Below are 20,434 nucleotides of genomic sequence, written 5' to 3' on the forward strand. Positions count from 1 at the left end.
CTCAACAAAGTGTTTTGCCTAAAAGGGACATTAAATTTTACTTAGCATACAGGCTGTTGCACATCAAAGCAGCAGGCAGCCTTTAATCCACAAGACCACAGCTATTGTTATGCCTGTTACTTAGACAAATCCAAGGCAACTCCCATATCATACAAACAAGACTCAGAACAGCATAAAAATAATGTTTAAGATGAAAGACTGACTTGATCCACTTCAACAGAGTGCTGATTGATTTGCTAAACATACTACCACTAAAAAAGAGAGAAACTAAACAAACAACAACCAAAACAAAAATGCAAGATTGTGTACTAATTAAAGTTGAGAGTGAGAGGTGAGATCAAAAGACATGAGGATCAACAACACACATTTGAAGGAGTGACACCTCTTCAGGCGAAAACTAATACACTACACACCATATTGCATCTCATCAGCTTGCATCGTCCTTGGGCTCAGATCAAAGCAAGAGCCATCTAACTAGGTGGCTTTGTGAATAGAAACAAAGTAACAATTGATCAATAGATCACAAAATATATAACTTTAAATACACAGCTGCTAGACACATTTGTAACAAACAATTAGAATAAAATGCACTTCAATGACAATACCTTGCCCCTCAAAATATTTATGTAATAAAAATAGATTGTGCTTAAATGTAAAAAGTTACTACATATATCCTAGCTAATAAAATAATGTTAATTAGGAACTATTGATCAATATAATCATAAACAGAATTAAATCATTAATTTAACATTATCGTTCCTAATGCATTAACCATGAATTAATAGTTTATTATTTTAAGTTAACTTTTTAAATTTTAAATGTGTAAATGTATTAAAAATCAACTTTATCCAAGATAAATAAATGCAGTAGAAGTACTGTTTATTGTCAGCTTGTGATATCAAATGCATTAATGTTAACACGTTTGGTTATTGTATAATGTCACCAATTAAAATATGGTGCATCCATTCAGACTTAAAGTTATTTTGGTGCAAGTTTATCTGCCACTTGGTAGAAAGGCTAGTCAAATATGTTGTTTGTGACATTTATTTTTAATTTTTTTCAATTACTGAAAAACTGAAATTCAAGATACTTTTAGAACCCAAACACTCAAGCTAAAACTTAACAACAACAAAGTCTAGATTAGTTTCTCAGTACTGTTTTCAATTTTGATACAATCATAAAACTTATATTTAAGTATAAAACTATATTTAAAAATAACATTTTACTCTCTTGTGTCTTAAGGCTGATTTATACTTCTGTGTCAGACCTACTCCGTAGCCTTTACATCGTAGGCTATTTGTCAGTTTTCATTTATACTTCTGTGTTGTTGTCCGCGTCAACGTTCAGTACACATCCAAACTGCTAGTCTGCAGTGTCCACAGGCATGTTTCTGGTGTAACCTGCAGAACTGCAACAAAAGCTGAAGAAAAAGTGGCTCTTTGGAGAAGTGTTATAACCGTGATGATGGCAAATAAATATTAAATCATTAGATCATTAATTAAAACTACAAAAAGGAGATAACATCAGAACAATAGATGGCATTATTTCCGTCTCCACAAGGACTTGTATCACGGCAGATCAATATTGTTTCTCACAGACAACAACTGATATACGTAATAATGTATAATTCTGTGTAGTATAATAAATGATTAGAGACTTGTTCTTCGCTTTGTTTTATTTTATATAAGAAGGTGTAACATTAAAATATATTAAAGTGCACATAAACACACACAAAACTCAAGTACATATGGAGGGAGAGGGTTCTAGCAGATCAATCACAGTGATTGCTGCCCACATAGATTTTTTGAGAGGTACTTTTCAGGATACAGAAGTATAAATTGGGCTTTATAGATTGGCATAGTCTACCATAGTGAACCAGAGATGATTTTTTCATGAGTCCCTGTGGCCAAAATATATCCTACTACTCTCTCATTCAAGCTAATCCTAGCAAATCTTAATTTTCCAAGCACGGACCTTTCATTCTGTGTGAAATATACAGGCTCTTTATTTTGGTCCATTAGCAGCTTCCCCCTTTTTTCAGGGTCAATGGACACCAGCCAAGTGCATTGACGCGTGCGTGTTAAATGAAAAAAAAAAAAACACTGTACAAACCCATGACTGTGTTTATTACTACTCATTAGGGCTTTAAAATTAAAATTTTGAATATTCGTTGAATTTAAAATAAAAATACACATTTGTTTGCAAAAACATTGGATTCAAATTTTAGTTGTGCATTAAGGAGGCTGCCTTATCAGTGGCACACGAAATGCAATGACAATGTAAGTGTCTTTGCATTATAATGTTTTTGTTAGTGTAACCCCTCTCTCCAGGGTCCTCACCACCACTCCTCAGCCTTGCTCCGAGTGGGCTTCGAACCCAGGTCTCCTGCATGGGGGGCGGACACACTAACAAGGAGGCTAGCATCTGTCGCTAGTGCAACTCTTGAGATCAGGGGATTGAGGTTTACCTGACATCAGTTACATTATCAATCTAGTTGAAGCCACTAGGTGCAGCACTGCTTCATTGTTCATTCAAAATATTGTGGAAAAAGAAAACATCAATGTGGACAAGATCTTGTTTACATCAAAACTGAAACCAAGCCGTTCACACCGAACACATATTTCATGCATTGTCTAGAGGGACATCTATCACCGTTGCACTCGCATCTCACACAAAGGAGCTGCATGTTTAGAATGCCATGGTAGATTTTAACCCCCATCCCACTGCATCTCATGTTTTAAAATGAAAAATGTACTCTGTGTGATTGTCTTTCCACCCTTTGTATTAAACTATGTATACATTCGTTATGCTGTATTGTTTAAAGTTGCTTAAGCAACTTAATTATAATTGGTTTATAAACATTATTTTAAACTTTATGCACTTTTTCACTGAAAGCCATGCCATCGTATTCTTTGGATACATGTATATTAGTAATACTTTTGTGACCTCAGAAGAGAAACCAAAAGTTTTTGTGTTTTAAATTGTGTTTTAAATTTGAATATAATTTGAATGTAGTTTTTCAGCCATTTTGACAGCTCTACTACTCATTAGGGTAATTTCCCTACAATAACAATAAAATGGATTGTTGTTTGTCACAACCACCACCATTACTGCACTAACGCTTCCTCTGATCTCCACTAGGGGTCCCCAATGCATTTGTTCTGTCTGTATCCCTTGCAGCAGCTGTTCAAAAAGTTTTGAAGCTAAAACCATCATGTGGAAATAAATGTGGAAATGACATCTGAAAAGCATCTCTTTGCTTAGAAGGAATAACTCACTTGAAACACAAATTGAAAGCCGTAATGGAAACTGAGTGAAGGTACCTGCAGTTGGCCACTATTGAATCAGCAGCAGAGGGATTGTGCAGGAATATGGAAATAGAGCAGAGGATAATGTTCATAACCCTGTGAGAAATATAAGTTGGATTGGATTGGAAGTGCATCTGACTGTTCTGACACAACCGGTCTCATCTTCTCTTGAAATTAGATGAGTGCTCCCAGTCCATTAGATGGTATCCTTGCAAATAAAGCCTCAGATATTTTTTATATAAGCCAATTTCAAAACAGGTTAGAAGCCAAATTAAATGCAGTTCACAGCTCACTTCCATAATATAAAATATTACAGAGTGAGGCAAAAGGAAAAAAGTGTAGCGGAAGCCTTCACAACTAAGGGAGATCGGTAATGTCAGCCGGAAAAGAAAGTTGTTTCGGAGGTGGAGCAAGTTATTGCATTTTAATTAAAGATTACGATTTATTCGAATACATCCAGAATATGGTTTTAGGAAGTATACAAGATCAATTCTGATCACATGTTGACTTTAAATGCTTTCAAATTCCTTTCAAAAAGAATTCCCACAGCAAGTTGAACACAACTCAAAGCAGATGCTTTGTTTAGATGTGCATTTGATTTTTCTCAGTTTACAGCCCATTAGGCTGACCCTGCAGCAAACAATCCATCAAGCGCATAATTGATGTCAGCAGTTGCTTTCGTAAACATGGACAGCGGCAGCTGCGATTACAGAGCTATAAGTAGTGGTGCAAAACGTTCTTACCCTTGAAGGGCTTTTTCTCCAAACCAGTCTCCTTTACCTAATGCCCGCAGATAGACAGCGGTCCCATTGGGTGGATCTTCTCGAGTAACGTTCACCTGCAATTACAGATTATTGGTCATGAAAAGCTGGAAGACTGAATGGTCCATTGATTAGATCCTAAAATCTCAATTATTTGGCATTTACATTTGTTATAGGTTGGCATTTATCACTCTAATTATATTAAATGACAGAGCAACAACAGGGTGAGTTTATTTGAACAAAGAGTCTTGAAAATGTGTTCAGATTAATGGACAGTTCACACAAAAATTCACATTTGAAAGGAAGAATTTTGAAGAATCGACACACAGCTCTTATCCTTACAATATTTCATAGAGACCACGTCTCATATCTAAAATGTTCATTCAAGAAAAAAACAAAAAAACTTCTACATACAATTCTCTGCAGCTTTCAGCTGAAATGAACAGTACAACACCAACCACTTTGTAAGACATAATATATTGTAAGACATATCATTAACGGAGGATTCTTAGAGAATAATGACTTAAATTTCACTAAGTTCTTCATACAAAGATATTGTATAATTTTAAAGATTTGGAATATAGCATACAACTCAAATGGACTTCTTTTATGATACTTTTTATGTTGGTTTCTGTTATTTTTGGAGCTTGACAGACGTGGTCACAGTGATGTATTGTATTGTTGTATGTGACAGTCCTGCATGAAGATCCTTCACAACTTTTGAAGATCCATTTAAAGACCTTTGTCTTCGAAATAAAAAATGAAAACCGGCACACAGGGTTGGAACAAAATGAGGGTGAGTAATGATAACAGGAAATACATTTTTCTTCAAAAGTTGTTCATGCACACAACCTTTGTGATTTTCGCTCTCTGTGGTGGAAAAGATCTTACCTTTCCCTTGCTGATGATAAAGAATGTGTCCCCTCTGGCACCTTGTCTAATAATGTACTCTCCATCACTGTAGTGAGTCTGTGAAACGAGATAAAGAAAGAGAGGCAAAGAGAGAGCATTACTAAAGTGTCATTCGTTTTTCCTTCTAGTTCAATTTTCACAGTGTTTCTCCATCACGAAGACACACAACAGGCCACTTCAGGGCTGCAACACCAAAACAAGAACAGAAGTCCCCATAGCAGTAATTCATGTTAGTGGAAAACCACAATGGCACCGATGCAAATGTAACTCTGAAAAACTTATACTATAGACTGTAGTCATTTTAAGGCCTGAAATAAACCCTACAAAAGTGCTTAAATGCAGATTTCTGATTACACAAACAATTATATGGTATTTAACATCACTAAAACAAACCCATTACCTTAAATACTAGTGTGCAATTTTTCCAGCTTTGTTTCTACTACAGTTATTAAAGATACCTCAAATTAGGTGGCTTTTTGAGGAGGGGTGTGTTGTTACTTTTATGCCTCATTTCCACTGAGCGGCAGGGTTTGGTACAGTACAATACAGTAGTGCTGGGCGGTTTGACCAAAAATGTAAAAAAATCAAATGACCAAAATTATACCGGTTTTCCGGTTTATGAGTTGTTTTTTTTTTTGGGGGGGGGGGGGGGGGGGGGGTTCATGCGTAATCATGTGTACAATGCATTTTCTGCTGGTTGATATTCCAAGACTTGCTTGCGGCTAAGGTGCTGGAGCAAATTGCTCGTGTTGCCGCCTTTGGTGACAATTTTAGCCCGACAGCACTTGCATAAAATGGATGTTTAGTCGACGTCGGATTTTTGGAAACTTTTTGGCTGTAACGCCTGTTTCACACATAATCTGCCTGCAGTGCATATGCAGTCCGCAGCACGGACTCATTGTGCTTTCACACATAACGCGTTTGCAGTCCGCTACTGATCCACGTCGGTTTAGTCCACAAACAACATTTGTTCATAGTTTTGATTTCATATCATGTAAAAAAAAAAAAATATATATATATAAATTTCCAGCATTGTAAGTCTTTTATCACTGACCAGGAACAATCTTTCATATAGACATTAGTTTAAACTTAATAAATATACATAAATAAATAAATATTTCACTTCTAGGTTTGTAAGCTGCTCAAGCAAGCGGCAAAACATTTAAACACAATAATTGGCCTACTTGTCTTGTACAGAAACAGTCTCGAACCTTTTGCATTTAAATCTTTATCATAAGAAGTCCCTCGGGTCTTAATGAACTTTGTTTTTTCTGCTTCCATAAAAGTGAACATATATATTGTTTTCCTTGTTTATCTAAAAGTGCACTTTTTCTTGTTTTAAACCTAGCCAAAAACCCATGTGACTGCATTTCCATGTCAATCCATGTTCATTTTTCCTGCGAACAATGCGCTTTCACTTTAATTCAGCGCCTGCAGCACAGCAAAAATAGACTCGGTATGTTAACAATCGCTGCACTGCTGCAGACGACGCACCGCAACCTCGTGCAAATGAATCCATTAATACACACTGCAGACGGACTATGTGTGAAACAGACATTATAACATAAAACGTCTCTAGGTTACGTATGTAACCCTAGTTCCTCGAGGGAACGAGACGCTGCGTCAAAAGCGCTTTGGGGAACGCGCCCAGCGTGCGCGACTCTGAATATCGTGTGAAATCAGACCAATGGAAGAGCGTGACGTCACCGGCGGAGTGACGTAAGCGACCAGGAAGCTATAAAAGCACGTGCCACGCAGCTGGCGTCAGCTTCGAGTACCAGCAAGCGCCGGCAGGGGTGCCGGGGGGTATGGCTCCGAGACGCAGCGTCTCGTTCCCTCGAGGAACTAGGGTTACATACGTAACCTAGAGACGTTCCTCTTCAGGAACTCGAGCTGCGTCAAAAGCGCTTTGGGGAATGAGTACCAACGCCGCCAGACTACCAAACCCCTGCCTAGTGTGTATCCGAAGAGCACAGCTTAGGTCAGGAGGACTGAAGCGCCTGGAGTGACTGGCATGTCTAGGCCATAGAATCTGACAAACGTGGAGGGCGTGGACCATCCCGCAGCGCTGCAGATGTCCAGCATGGATACACCTGCTAAGAAGGCCTTGGAGGCCGCCATACCCCTGGTAGAGTGAGCCTTGGCTCCCGACAGCGGGGGACGACCAGAGGACTCATAGGAAGCGTTGATAGCCTCGACTATCCAACGACTGATAGTCTGCTTAGAAGCAGGAAAACCCCTCTTGGGGGGACCGTAGCATACAAGCAATTGATCGGTCTTTCTCCACAGGGCAGCTCTGTGGACGTATGCGTCCAGCGCTCTAACTGGACACAATTTAGCTTCGCCTGGTCGGGCTCCCGAAAGGGAGGAGGACAGAAGGCCTGCAGTACGACAGGTTGTGGTGTAACAGAGGGAACCTTAGGAACATATCCCGCTCGAGGGTATATGAACGCTTTAGTCATGCCTGGTGCAAATTCAAGATAAGTAGGGGCCACAGAGAGGGCCTGAAGGTCTCCTACTCTCCGCAGAGAGGTGATAGCCAACAGAAAGGAGGTTTTAAGTGTAAGGTGTCTGTCTGAGATATCTTGAATAGGTTCAAATGGGGGTCTGCACATTGCCTCTAACACCACCACCAGGTCCCACGGGGGAATACGGGACCGTACTGGAGGTTTCAGCCTCAGCGCACCGCGGAGGAAACGTGTAACTAAGGGGTGTCTTCCCAAAGACTGGCCATCGAGAAGGGCGTGGTAGGCCGCAATAGCCGCCACGTAAACCTTCAGCGTGGAGTGGGTCAACCCTGCAGAGAGCCTAGCCTGTAGAAACTCCAGAACTGTACCAATCGGGCAGTTTGCTGGGTCTAGCTGGCGGTCTCTGCACCATGAGGTGAAGAGTTTCCACCTCAGGGCGTACAGTTTCCTCGTTGAGGGAGCTCTGGATTGGAGAAGGGTCTCAACAACCTCGGTTGAGAGACCGGCTGCTAAAAGTTGTGCCCCCTCAGGGGCCACACCCACAGCTTCCACAACTCCGGGCGAGGGTGAATTATCGTACCCTGCGCCTGCGAGAGGAGGTCTGTCCTGATCGGTATCTCCCACGGAGAGCCGTCGAGGAGCGAGACTAGATCTGAGAACCATACTCGGCCTGGCCAGAACGGGGCTACTAACAACAGACGGACCCCGTCCCGGCGTACTCTCGCCAGAACTCCCGGGAGCAGAGCAATAGGGGGAAATGCGTACAGACGAAGCCTCGGCCAGGTCTGTACCATAGCGTCCAGTCCCAGAGGAGCTGGATGAACTAGAGAGAACCAAAGGGGGCATTGAGACGTCTCTTGAGATGCAAATAGGTCTACTTGAGCCCTGCCAAATATTCTCCATATCTGCTTCACTACTTGTGGGTGAAGTTTCCACTCCCCGGGCCTCGGCCCCTGCCTCGACAGTATGTCTGCTCCCACATTTTGTTTCCCAGGAATATATACTGCTCTTAGTGAGAGGAGTTTGCTCTGGGACCACACCAGGATCTGGTGCGCCAGCTTGTACAAAGGGCGCGAACGCAGACCTCCCTGGTGGTTGATATAGGAGACCACCGATGTGTTGTCGGTGCGCACCAACACATGGTGACCCCTTAGGTCTGGGAGGAAGTGCTTCAGTGCACGAAAAACTGCTAGCATTTCTAGACAATTGATATGCCATGTTCGATGACGATCGCTCCACAGACCACGGGCAGGGTGGCCACTCATGACTGCACCCCAACCAGTGAGGGATGCATCTGTCGCTAGCGTTACACGACGACAAAGAGCTCCCAGCACCGGGCCCTGTTTCAAGAACCAAGGTTTCTTCCATACATCTAAGGCACGTAGGCAGCGCCGCGTGACCTTGATAGTGCGGAGTAGATTGCCCCTCGGGGAAAATCCCTTGGTCTTGAGCCACCACTGCAGGGGCCTCATGTACAGCAGGCCAAGAGGTATCACGTTGGACGCAGCTGCCATCAGACCCAACAATCTCTGAAATTGTTTGACAGTGAGTGACTGGCCTTGTTTGACTCTCTCGACTGAGATGCGGATCGACTCGATACGAGCAGGGGACAATCGTGCCTGCATCGTGGTCGAATCCCATACTACGCCTAGATAGGTGGTTCTCTGAACCGGAGAAAGTACACTCTTCTTGGCGTTCAGTCTCAAACCCAGCTCCCCCATATGTGCGAGGACGACATCTCGATGCCGAACCGCAGCCTGCTCTGACTGAGCTAAGATCAACCAATCGTCGATATAGTTGAGAATGCGGATGCCCTGCATGCGCAGGGGGACCAGAGCCGCGTCTACACATTTTGTGAACGTGCGGGGTGAGAGTGCAAGGCCGAAGGGAAGTACTCGATATTGGTAAGCTTCGCCCCCGAAAGCGAACCTCAGAAACTTCCTGTGATGTGGAAGGATGGATATATGAAAATATGCGTCTTTGAGATCTATCGTGACAAACCAGTCCTGGGACCTGATCTGTGCTACAACTTGCTTGATTGTGAGCATTCTGAATTTTAGTCTCATAACTGAACGATTTAAGACCCTCAAGTCTATAATCGGACGCAGCCCCCCATCCTTCTTGGGAACTATGAAATACCGGCTGTAAAATCCGGACTCCCTGTCTTGAGGAGGGACCACCTCGATGGCCTCCTTCTCTAATAGGGTTTTCACCTCCTGTTCCATAACCAGACCCTGCCTGAGGCCGACTACTGTCTGAACAACCCCGTTGAATACTGGCGGCACGGAGCCGAACTGAATGCGGTAGCCTTTTTCTACTGTGTGCAGGACCCATCGAGATACATTTGGCAGTAGTTTCCACGCTGCTAAATAATCTACTAAGGGAATCAGTCTCTCGAGACTGATCTCTGGTGTAAGAGGCCCCCGCAGGGGCGGCGAGCGTCTCAGCCCCGCTACGCGCACGGGCGGAAGATACTGAGAGCGATGCTCGCTGGGACCTGCTACGCCCTGGGTCACTGGCAGGGTTAGCAGACCGGCCCCTAGAGGGCGCTGAGGGGAGACGGGCACCGTGTACTGCGGTGTGTACCGCTCTACCCCAGCAGAGGCTGCCCTCTGAAACCCTGGGTTGTTGGCGTCAGGGTTTCTTGGCCGAGGACTTCTTAGCTTCAATAACCGCCCTGAGATCTTGTTTGGGCTGGGAAGTCCTCGGCCGAGAGCGTCGTCGAGACTCTCGTTCCCGACGCGGAGGAGCACGAGAGGCGACGCTCTGCTTCTGAGCCTCGCGGTACGAGGAGCTAGGGAGCGGCTGGGGCATCTCCCGCCCAGATGCCCCGAGGGAGCGACGAGGGAGGAACTTATGGAACGCCGCCGCTTGCTTGCGGGCCTCCTGAAACCTGTCGACGACAGAATTGACTGCGTCGCCGAACAGGCCAGTCGGCTGGATCGGGGCGTCCATGAGGCAGACCCTGTCCCGCTCTTTCATATCAGACAGGGTCAACCATAAGTGCCTCTCCGCAGCCACCATAGCTGCCATGGACCGCCCAATCGCTCGAGCGGTCTCCTTGGTGGCGCGGAGGGAGAGATCAGCGGTCCTTCTTAGCTCAGAGATATCATGGGACTTGATCTCCTCTCCCTCATCTAGCTCCTTGAGCAGATCGGCTTGGTACGCCTGTAACACCGCCATGGTGTGCAGACACGCACCAGCCTGACCTGCTGCCGCATACCCTTTGCCCACCAAAGCCGAAGTTGTTCTTAGTGGCTTTGAGGGCAATGCCGGGGCCTTTAGAGACGACGCCGCACCGGGGGACAGATAGCTCGCGAGCGTCTGTTCCACCCGGGGCATCGCTCTATAACCGCGCTCTCCCATCCCCACTACGTTCCCATAGTAGTCTGACGAGGGGATGTAGAGGCGGGCCGAGAATGGGCGTTTCCACGACCTGGAGATCTCATCGTGCAGGTCGGGAAAGAATGGCAGGCCCCGGCTGGGAGGTGGCTGACTCGCGCGCAGGAAGCGTTCATCAAGCTTGCTTCTCTGCGGTTCAGCTGCTTTCTCGGTGGGCCAATCGATGTTTAGCTTGGCCACCGCGCGAGTAACCACCTCCAAGAGCTCCTCATACTGCGGCGAGTGGGGTGGCGAATCCCTGTCGAGCGACTCCACATCAACTTCCTCCTCGGAGGAAGAGAGGCGAAGCGTCGACCCCTCTCCCTGAGTGGAAGGAACCGCTGAGCGTGCTTCCGACTCTAGGGATTGGGTGCCGGATCTGGCAGAAGTGGAAGGAGATAGGGACTGGCCCGTCTCCATTCTCTCCACCAGATCCACTTGCGAACCCCACGAGTGCAGCCGCCGTTCTGCCTCAGCAGAAGCGGGACCAGCACCGCGGGGAACGCTGGCGAAGGCCCCCTCCTCGAAGAGGGCCCTCCGGGAACGAAGCATACGCACCGACATCCGCAAACAGTGCGGGCAGTCGGCCCCCTCGAGAGCCGACTCGGCGTGCTTCGAACCCAGGCAAACCACGCAAAGGTTGTGTGTATCCCCACCCGTTATATATCTCGGGCAGGGAGGAACACACAGCCTAAAACGCGATTTGGGCATTGTCTAGGAGCTCTTAAACTGGACAGACAACAGTAAATAAGACTCACAGACAAACAGTTTGACAATCACACACAGAGCGCTTGCTGAGAGACGCGAAGCTGACGCCAGCTGCGTGGCACGTGCTTTTATAGCTTCCTGGTCGCTTACGTCACTCCGCCGGTGACGTCACGCTCTTCCATTGGTCTGATTTCACACGATATTCAGAGTCGCGCACGCTGGGCGCGTTCCCCAAAGCGCTTTTGACGCAGCTCGAGTTCCTGAAGAGGAACCAGAGCGCTGCTGTGTGTACCCTCACCCCGCCTCGCAGACAGTCTCTGCTTAGAAGTGAAACATTGTAAAGCGTCCGTCTGAAACAGTTCTTGTCTGTTCTTGTGGACTTGTGAAAAGTCGTGTCATGAAATGTAATTTCAAGAGTTTTTCAGGTGAGAATGTTAACTGTTTAAAACTCAAATCTTCAATTTATTTATAAAGATAGCACCTATTTGAAAATTTGCTATGCTGATTTTGGAGCTCCAGGCGATCACCAGGTGCTCAGTGCTCATGTATCCGCCAAGAGCAGCCTTAGCTTGGCCGCTGGCTCTGATGTCTCTGTAGTGATTAAACATGAGATACAATTTGTTTTGGGTTGGCTATATTTATCAGGCATTCAAGGTCTTATTAATCTTTTATTTGTTTCTGGTCATATTGTTTTGGCTGAGCATATTTAATTTGGCTTTCTATATTTAATTTGAACTTTACCATGGTACATCGCTGTAGCATACGTTTGATTGAATTGTTTGCTTTTGTCTTTATTTCCTTTTATATAAGCCTCTTATACTTTGTAATTATACTTTTATAATGGCTATTATTGTTAATTAAAACTTACATTTAACAAAATGAGACAAAGTTATGCTTTGTACTCTTTCCACCTCTGACCAAATCGTACTGTACTAAACTATACAGTACTGTACTGTACCGCTCAGTGGAAATGAGCCATTATAAGCACGTGGACTTCAGATTATATAGAGCAAGATATTGTAAAGGCTTTGGGATGCAATCTGTTGACTTGGGTCAATAACCACTTAGAATCACCTAGTACACCATAGATTATTATAACTAATGGCAAAAATAATGTTTGGACATACAAACTACTGGCACTCAAATGCAAACGATATAAATTACTCTTCATTTTTTCTTCTGCGTTAAATTTAAGCTTTTGATTTTAAACTTAGTGTTAATGTTAATATCAACCTTATGCCTTTTAAAAATCCAAAGTTTTATCGGTGAACATAAATGCACTGTGAACTAACATAACATGAACATTGAACAATGAACAGTGAACAAATTTTTTTTTTTGAACTAACATGAACATAATACATTTTAATAGATAATAAATGATGCAATAAATGCAGCCTTTGTAACTGAATTATTTATTCTCTATTTCTCCTCTATATAGCTCATCTTAAACCCAATGACCTGGTTATCAAGACACATTTCTCATAATTTCAGAGATCAATCCCATTTTCTAACGCCCAGAAACCCTGAAAGATCTGAGTTCACATTAGTTGTTCAGTTTAGCAGCAAAATGAATGGGCAGCTCCTGCAGCATTGTGCAGTTCATAGGGCTATTGCTGAGCTCACCTTGAGGAAGTAATAATGTTGAGGTTCAGGATTGAATTTGACTCTCTTTTGTACTATAAGTATGTATTATTAAATACCACCTCTATATCTCTCAACAGTATATCTGTGGATTATATCTGAAAATAATTCTGACTCATCCAGCATTTTTAAGCACAAATGAAAATCACATTTGTAGTAATGTGCATACAATAGAAGTTCACAGTGCAAGGTATTCCAGAGGGTTTAAAAGCAGAAATGTGAAATTCTAGCATAAAGAATTGAGTAAATTTTATTTGATTATTTATTGTAAAATGTGTTTATTGTAAAATGTTAGCAGTGTAAAGCTTTTTTTTTACAGAATTTTAAAATTCCTATACAATTAATCTCTGTGGAGTTTTACTAAAATATACCATTGAAGAATAGTTGCTGCAATATAAACAAAATGCAAATTTTCTGTTTGCATAAAATATTTGAAAGACCTACTAAATGAGCTAAAATATACAATAATGTATATATAACAGCTTTGACTGTGTGGGATACCTTTTAATGCACTCAATGTGACCTACTTTGTGCGATGGATAAAGGGGAAGTAATATCAGCTGTGATTTGTATCTTGTTCCTGACATTATCTGACTGCCAAACATCCAATCATTTTAACCCTTGTGCTGTGCTGAAAATCCTTTGCCTAATTTGGTGATCCTGGTCAAAAATTACTGGCCTTTAAAAAATGCTTGTATATCTCTCATTATTCTATAGTATCACCATATCTTACATGTTTTCCTTTTACTAGCACAGATTTTGCAATCAGTTTTTTTAAACTGATTGGATGTGGGCATTTGACATGAGCTTATGCACTTTGTTTTGGAGTAAAAAATGCATTATTTTGAATCATTCTGACAATGTTCACTCAAAAACTGAGATGCACAAGCTCATATCAAAGACACATATGATCAGTCAGTTTAAAAAAGAACGTGCTTATTGAAAGAAAACAAGTTAACTCCAACTCTTGGTAATAATATAGCATAATGAGACATTTACAAGCAATTTTTGTAGGCCAGTCCCTCTTGACTGGGAACACCACAAGTTTAAAAAGGTGGGGGAAAATTCCTAAAAAGTACAAAAATAGGAAAGTTGATATATACCCTGTGTGAGCAAAGTCTGCAACTCTTATTTCAACTGTAATAATATTAATAGTATTAATATTAGCATATTATTATAAGCACATAATATAACTAGCATTAGCTATATAACTTTAACCGCAACCTTTGCTTTACATTCTTTTATTCCTACCATAAGGCCTCACTCATCTAATGGAAAAATCTGACTTTCTGACCCATGTTGCTCCAAGAAGAACAGTGCAGTGTGGGAATGTCTGCCAACTCCAGCACTTCACAAGTATGTCTGGGATAAAGCCCAGACAAAGCTAACAGTTGTACGCAGGATAACAGAGAGCAATATAGAGGCCAGCTTTTAAGTCGCTTTGGTTTCAGTTTTTTGTTTAAAAAAAAAAAAAAAAAAAAAAAAAAATTAGAAGTAGAAGAAAGAGTTCTAATACACAAACCAAACAGACTAGATTTGAAACCAAAAAGCATGTGAAAATCAGACAGAAAAGAATACAAAAGCACAAGGCTATAAAATTAATGTATTTTCAGAGGAAATGCCCTTTATATTTTACATGAAAATACCATTTCATTCTTTCTACTTTTCCTAGCAACTTCGGGGTGAAAACTGTTTGAAAAGACAGTTCTATAGCAGATTTATTCAGTGTATGAATAGTCTTGTTTAAATCACTGAGAGTTTGTGGTCACTGAGCTCTTTTGGTACAATTCTCGTTTCCATGGTAACAGCGGCTTATTTGATTGGTGGATCTGTCTTCGGGATTATGGACAGTGTAGCTGTTAACAGGGAGTTCAGCAATTCATTTTCTTTTCTTTTTTTTTCAATTTCTTCATGAAGAAAATTACTACAATTTTTAGATTGGGAACTTCACTATGAACGTCTTGTGGCTAGCTTTTCAACTTACCCACAACGTTGCCAATGATCTCTGTTGTTTATCAATTAGGTCTCTGAATGCACTTTTCTAGCACTTCCAGGTCTGTGGAGTTATTTTTGAGCCACTAGATAAAGACAAGGTGGTCTGGTCAAAAACTAATAGATGCTGAAGGGAAAATCAATGTCTTATTGTACAAAACATTTGACTAAAGTTCACATTAAAGTCTTTATAAACTTTCCTGACTTGAACCATATCTCACTGTATTAAAGGTGAGACAGATATTGTGAGTAAACAGTCTTTCAAAGTTTTAGAGACTTGATCAATATCTTAATGATTATGCTGTGGAAAGAGAAAACTTTTCAGTGAAAAGTCAATGCCCATCTTGAAAAAGGGCAGTTGGAAGTGGAATTCTCATTTGTATTTCACCTCGTGTCTTTGCCCTTCTGTTTCCCAGGAGGACATTATCATCAAGCATCCATTTGGCTTCATTTTTAAAAAATGTAAAACTATTTGCTATAATTTCCTACTTCAAATGGCTTTCAGGAATCATCAATTAAAGAGTCATAAATCTTCAAACTGGAACATCAAGCTGAGCGATTCTCTGCATTGACCCACTCCACACTGAACTGCAAAATATATGATACGATAAGTTTCACCATCAGGCTTGCAGCGTATGAAAAGATTTTCAGTGTGCCAAGAAACTTGGCAATGCAGCACATCCCACACATCCACTCACTTGGATCAGAAGGTCTTGACATGGAGATAATAACTAATCAGTCACTCCAGGATTTCACAATTTTTTTTTCTTTTTGATTTTGCGATGAACAAATATAGTCACAATAAAAATAACTTTCAAATTCGGTAATACTTAATGTATTGAAGTGCTGGGAAAAGTTGTGTGAAGCATTTAAAATCACTCAAACAAACATTAGAGGATTTCTGCCACCAGTTGTCCCTGTAGTTTACTGTTTAATCCATGGTGAAAATTTTACAGTAGTAAAATTGCGGAGTTTGCTCGATTTAAATTAAATAAATACAGCGATCGCAAAATCGCTAAATCCTGGATGGACTGACTAATACTGTGGTTGCATTACTGGATTAGTTAGTTATGCTTCATAATGTTTAAACTGATAATTAGGGTTTTGCAATGTCTCCAAATTTGGCATCGGATGATGTCTACAGTGAAACATTGCAATGGACGATGACATTGGCAGGGGGATTGGGGGAGGTGTGCCCAAAGCGTGAATCCTTATAAGAGAAAACAACCAGCAATTTCTAACCTTGTGTCTACACTGGATGCGAGCGGTACGACGTGACAAAATACTACAGAACCACTGATCTATAATAGAGATTTATTATATATAGATCAGTCAAAATAACTCAGTATAATCAGTGATGCTGTCTACACTGGATGCAGCGTGGCATGACACCACAAATCCCTGACAGTAAACTGCTGCCACGTTCTGTTTATGACGTGCTGACACAAAATTAGACAGACTTTAGCTAATGCAGCTCAGTGCCACACAACAACATTCACGTCCGGTGTAGACACTGTGTAATGAGAGATGACTGAGAACGATGGGGAATGATTTGCAGATCCTCAAGTTCCACTGACAAACATTTAATCTCGTAAAATGTGTGATAAGTACTGCTGCTCTATAGTATAAACAGAGTACGTGCAATCGCAAATCTCGAAAGTGATAGTGAAACTAAAATACGATCGCATATTCCGGGGGGTGATAATTATTTTCCTTAACATTATAAATGCAATTATTGATCATGATTGCTATCACTTGAGAAATTATATCAGAATTTTTGCACTTAAGCACAAATAACGACAATGCCAACTCATACAGTATGCATGGTTTATTTGATCTAGTTTCCTTACATAAAAATAAACACATTCTCTACATTGTAAAAACTGGTAAAACTCAATAGCTTCTCTCAGAAGCAGACAGAGAAATTCCTTATATAAATTCTAATAATTCCAAATTATATTTATGTCTTTATATCAAAATGATATACAAGTCTTTGTATTTTGGCACAGAAGTTTTGTTGAGTCTTTGGATTTATTACAGATCATACTGGAGAAGGTTTGATGGCACTTTTCCTTAGTCATGAAAAAAGTTTGTCAATAAATATTTTTTGTAATAATTTTCATTAATTTCATTTTCATTTATTTATTTTGTTATTGTACAAGTAACGTAATAGTTACAGTAAAGATGATTTTAATAGATATGAATTACACCACATGCCTGTACATTCTGTCACTGTAGCATTTTTTTTTATCAATAACGTTACCTGTGAGAAATTAACATAACATGCCAAATGGACTGTTATATTGCTCTTTGTACTAAGTTAAGGATTTTTATCACGTGTGGTGACCGAGATTATGGCAGTACAATTAAATACAATCGGATATGTGTTGTTAAAAATATATTTAGTCATTACTTGCAAATGTTCGTTCAAATTTACTTTTAGAACGATTGGTTTGAGCACGGTAAACAACACGGCATTAACCATAGGTAAACCTCACTCCCCGATCTAGCTGTAGCCATATAGCCTCCTTGTTAGTGCATCTGCCTCCCATGCCGAAGACCCGGGTTCGAGCCCCACTTGTCGTGAGTGTGAAGAGCGTCACAGAGGACCCAGGAGAGAGGGGTTACATGTAGTATAACATTTCATGTTCCTTGCAGTTCATTATGATGACATAAAATAATACGATCAGATATACAGGTAATACAAAAACTAATAAATTACCTCATCCGTGATCATGATTCGTTTATCCAATTTAAATACATTGCTATGGTGAAAACGTATTAAAAACGGTATCTCCCATCGTCACCTGCTTCATAGCGTCATCAAGCTTCGCCTTTGTTATTGTTGGAAATGCACCCTCTTGTGGTCAATTACACAAATCGCATATTGCAGCTTTAATGTGACGATTAAACTTACAAAGGGTATGATTTAATTGAATAAATATGTGTGTTGCATGTTTCAAAGTCAGTTGCTGGTTTGTGTACTTCCGTTACCAGGGAAACCACATTATTTCTGCCATTCTGAAAGCACCTCCTGCTGGTAGAGAATGAATGTGCATTTTTAATCAGCTGGTCTGTTGTTTTTATTCAGACCAATGTGAAAATCAATCCATGTTTTTAAGCTACAAACAAAGTTGTAAATGTGAATTGGTGGATTAACAAGAAGATTATACAATTTTAAACAATGAAGGAGACAGTAAAATATATGTATATGTTATTTAATTCGAGAAATGGCGTTACGAGGGCTAAATCGCGGACCAGGGTGGGTGGGTGGTTGCTGGGGGACTTTGGTGGGTGCTGAATTATGTTAACACACATAGAAACAAGGAGAAAAAGAGATTGATTCCTAATGTCAGATTATTTTTCAATTTATATTATAGTAATTCAGTTCCCTTTACATCTTTAACTAGCCGTTAATGTATCATTTGAATGGTTAACCTATCCTCATTAATCGAGAAAACATTTGCCCCCCCTGAGAGAATTGTCAGGAGCCGCCACTAATATACAGTATATGCAGAGTTAAAAAAGATTAAACAGTACATCTACGACTGTTGTTGTGGTTTCATACAAAATAAATTATGAACAAAAAAAATAATAAAAAAACAGGGATTTGCTTGCAAGCACTAATTACTTATTGTAATGCACTGGGTTGTGATGATGTGTATTATATTAGGGCACCAACAGCTGCATTGTAAACACAAGCATGTGAAGTTATGAATGGCCTTCAGGCAAATAAAACAAAGCAGTTTTAATTCATTGATGCATTCTTAATTAACAAGGATGTCCCAAGGCTACTCTGTTAATTCCATTACTTTCCCAACATTATGAAAATGGACAATTAAATAAAATAGTTTGTTTTCTCCATTTGGTCTCTAGCACACACACACACACACATACACACACACACAGACACACATACCCTAGTGAAAAATGCATATACTTAAATGTATTTGAAATACATGAATTTCATGCTAAGTATAGTAAAAAAAAAAAAAAAGAAAAATTATATACTTCATAAAATACCCTGCAATTGTACTTTTAGTAAACTAAACTTGGTATACTTAAAGTTTGCTAAATTGCCAAATTTAGCACTTAATGCATTTTAATTTTGTGGAAGTAATGTTGAAGTCAATTAAAGCTATTCTTTGTATATCTGATTTTGCTAATGTGGAACTATTGCAAGTATACTTCAGGTGCACTTTAAATATTTAGCATTAAAAGACCGATGTTATTCAAAGATCAGACCGTCCTCTTTAAAAGTGACATTAAACACATTTAATACTTAATATTAAGAAATGTGCAATGTGCACAAGCATTATGCCAAATAAAGTTACTTTTTTGAGTTACATGAGTTATATGTCAATAAATAAATCAATAGATTTGAACTATACTTAGTATGAAATAAATGTATTACTTTTTACTAGGGTATATATCTAAAACTTTATTAAGACCTTTTACAAAATAAGACCTTTTAAATAAATAACCTTTTTGATCAAAACCTTTGCCTAGTGATATTTAATGAATGACAGCCCAATGTTTAATAGAATATGGAGTATACATTTGTTGTTGTAAAGAACTATGAGTTAACAGGCTTCTTTGAGATAATACACAATGTTTTATACAACAGAGTTCAGTGAATTACCTCCTCCAGCACATCAGCTAGCTTGCTAAGTATTTCTTCTGGAAGGCCTTGGAATGTTGGAACGCTGTGAAAAAAAGATGAAGAGAAAGTTTAAGGTTTTGTAAGCCAGCAAATCAAGCTGTTTCCGTCAGGTCACAAAGTATCATATGTGACCAGTAGAAAAACAGCCGAGTGTTCATTTGAAAAGAATGGGCTGCAAAAGAAAAGTATGTGAGTCTTATGAAATGAATTTAGTAATATCAGAAATTCATGAAAATCTATCAAAGCTGTTAAATGAACATTGTAATTGCAAAAAAAAAAAAAAAAAAAAAAAAACACCAGCACACTTTTGCAGTCTCAGAAATAATGTCTCAGGTTGAGGTGTGGGTGGACTTCTCACAGGTTTTCATAAAAAAAAAATAAAAAAAAAAGGGCTGCCAATCATTTTCAATAGCTAAGAAAACCAGTCAACCAGAAATAACTTTACTGGAAAATCTCTCGGTTGTCTCTCAGTAGAATCAAAAAATCTCCAAATTAAAAATATATGGTTTTCCAGATTTAAATTAGCTAGGGGACATTAAATTAGCTAGTCAACATAAAATCAAAACTGATTCTATTTACTTCTAGCACACAATTATTATT

At 40.4% G+C, this 20,434-nt stretch overlaps 1 protein-coding gene across 1 annotated transcript in view; it reads right to left on the minus strand.

Annotated features, from left to right (window-relative positions):
* The window catches only part of LOC128024996 (cGMP-dependent protein kinase 1), a 153,378-nt gene that overhangs the window by 42,456 nt on the left and 90,488 nt on the right, over positions 1 to 20,434 (minus strand). The window contains exons 5-7 of the mRNA XM_052610931.1: positions 19,814 to 19,877; positions 4,961 to 5,038; positions 4,052 to 4,146 (exon numbers count right to left, since the gene is read on the minus strand). Of these exons, the coding sequence (XP_052466891.1) occupies positions 4,052 to 4,146; positions 4,961 to 5,038; positions 19,814 to 19,877 (237 nt within the window). The remainder of the gene's footprint in view (positions 1 to 4,051; positions 4,147 to 4,960; positions 5,039 to 19,813; positions 19,878 to 20,434) is intronic.

This window comes from Carassius gibelio, chromosome A12, assembly GCF_023724105.1.
Source record: "Carassius gibelio isolate Cgi1373 ecotype wild population from Czech Republic chromosome A12, carGib1.2-hapl.c, whole genome shotgun sequence".
NCBI lineage: Eukaryota > Metazoa > Chordata > Actinopteri > Cypriniformes > Cyprinidae > Carassius > Carassius gibelio.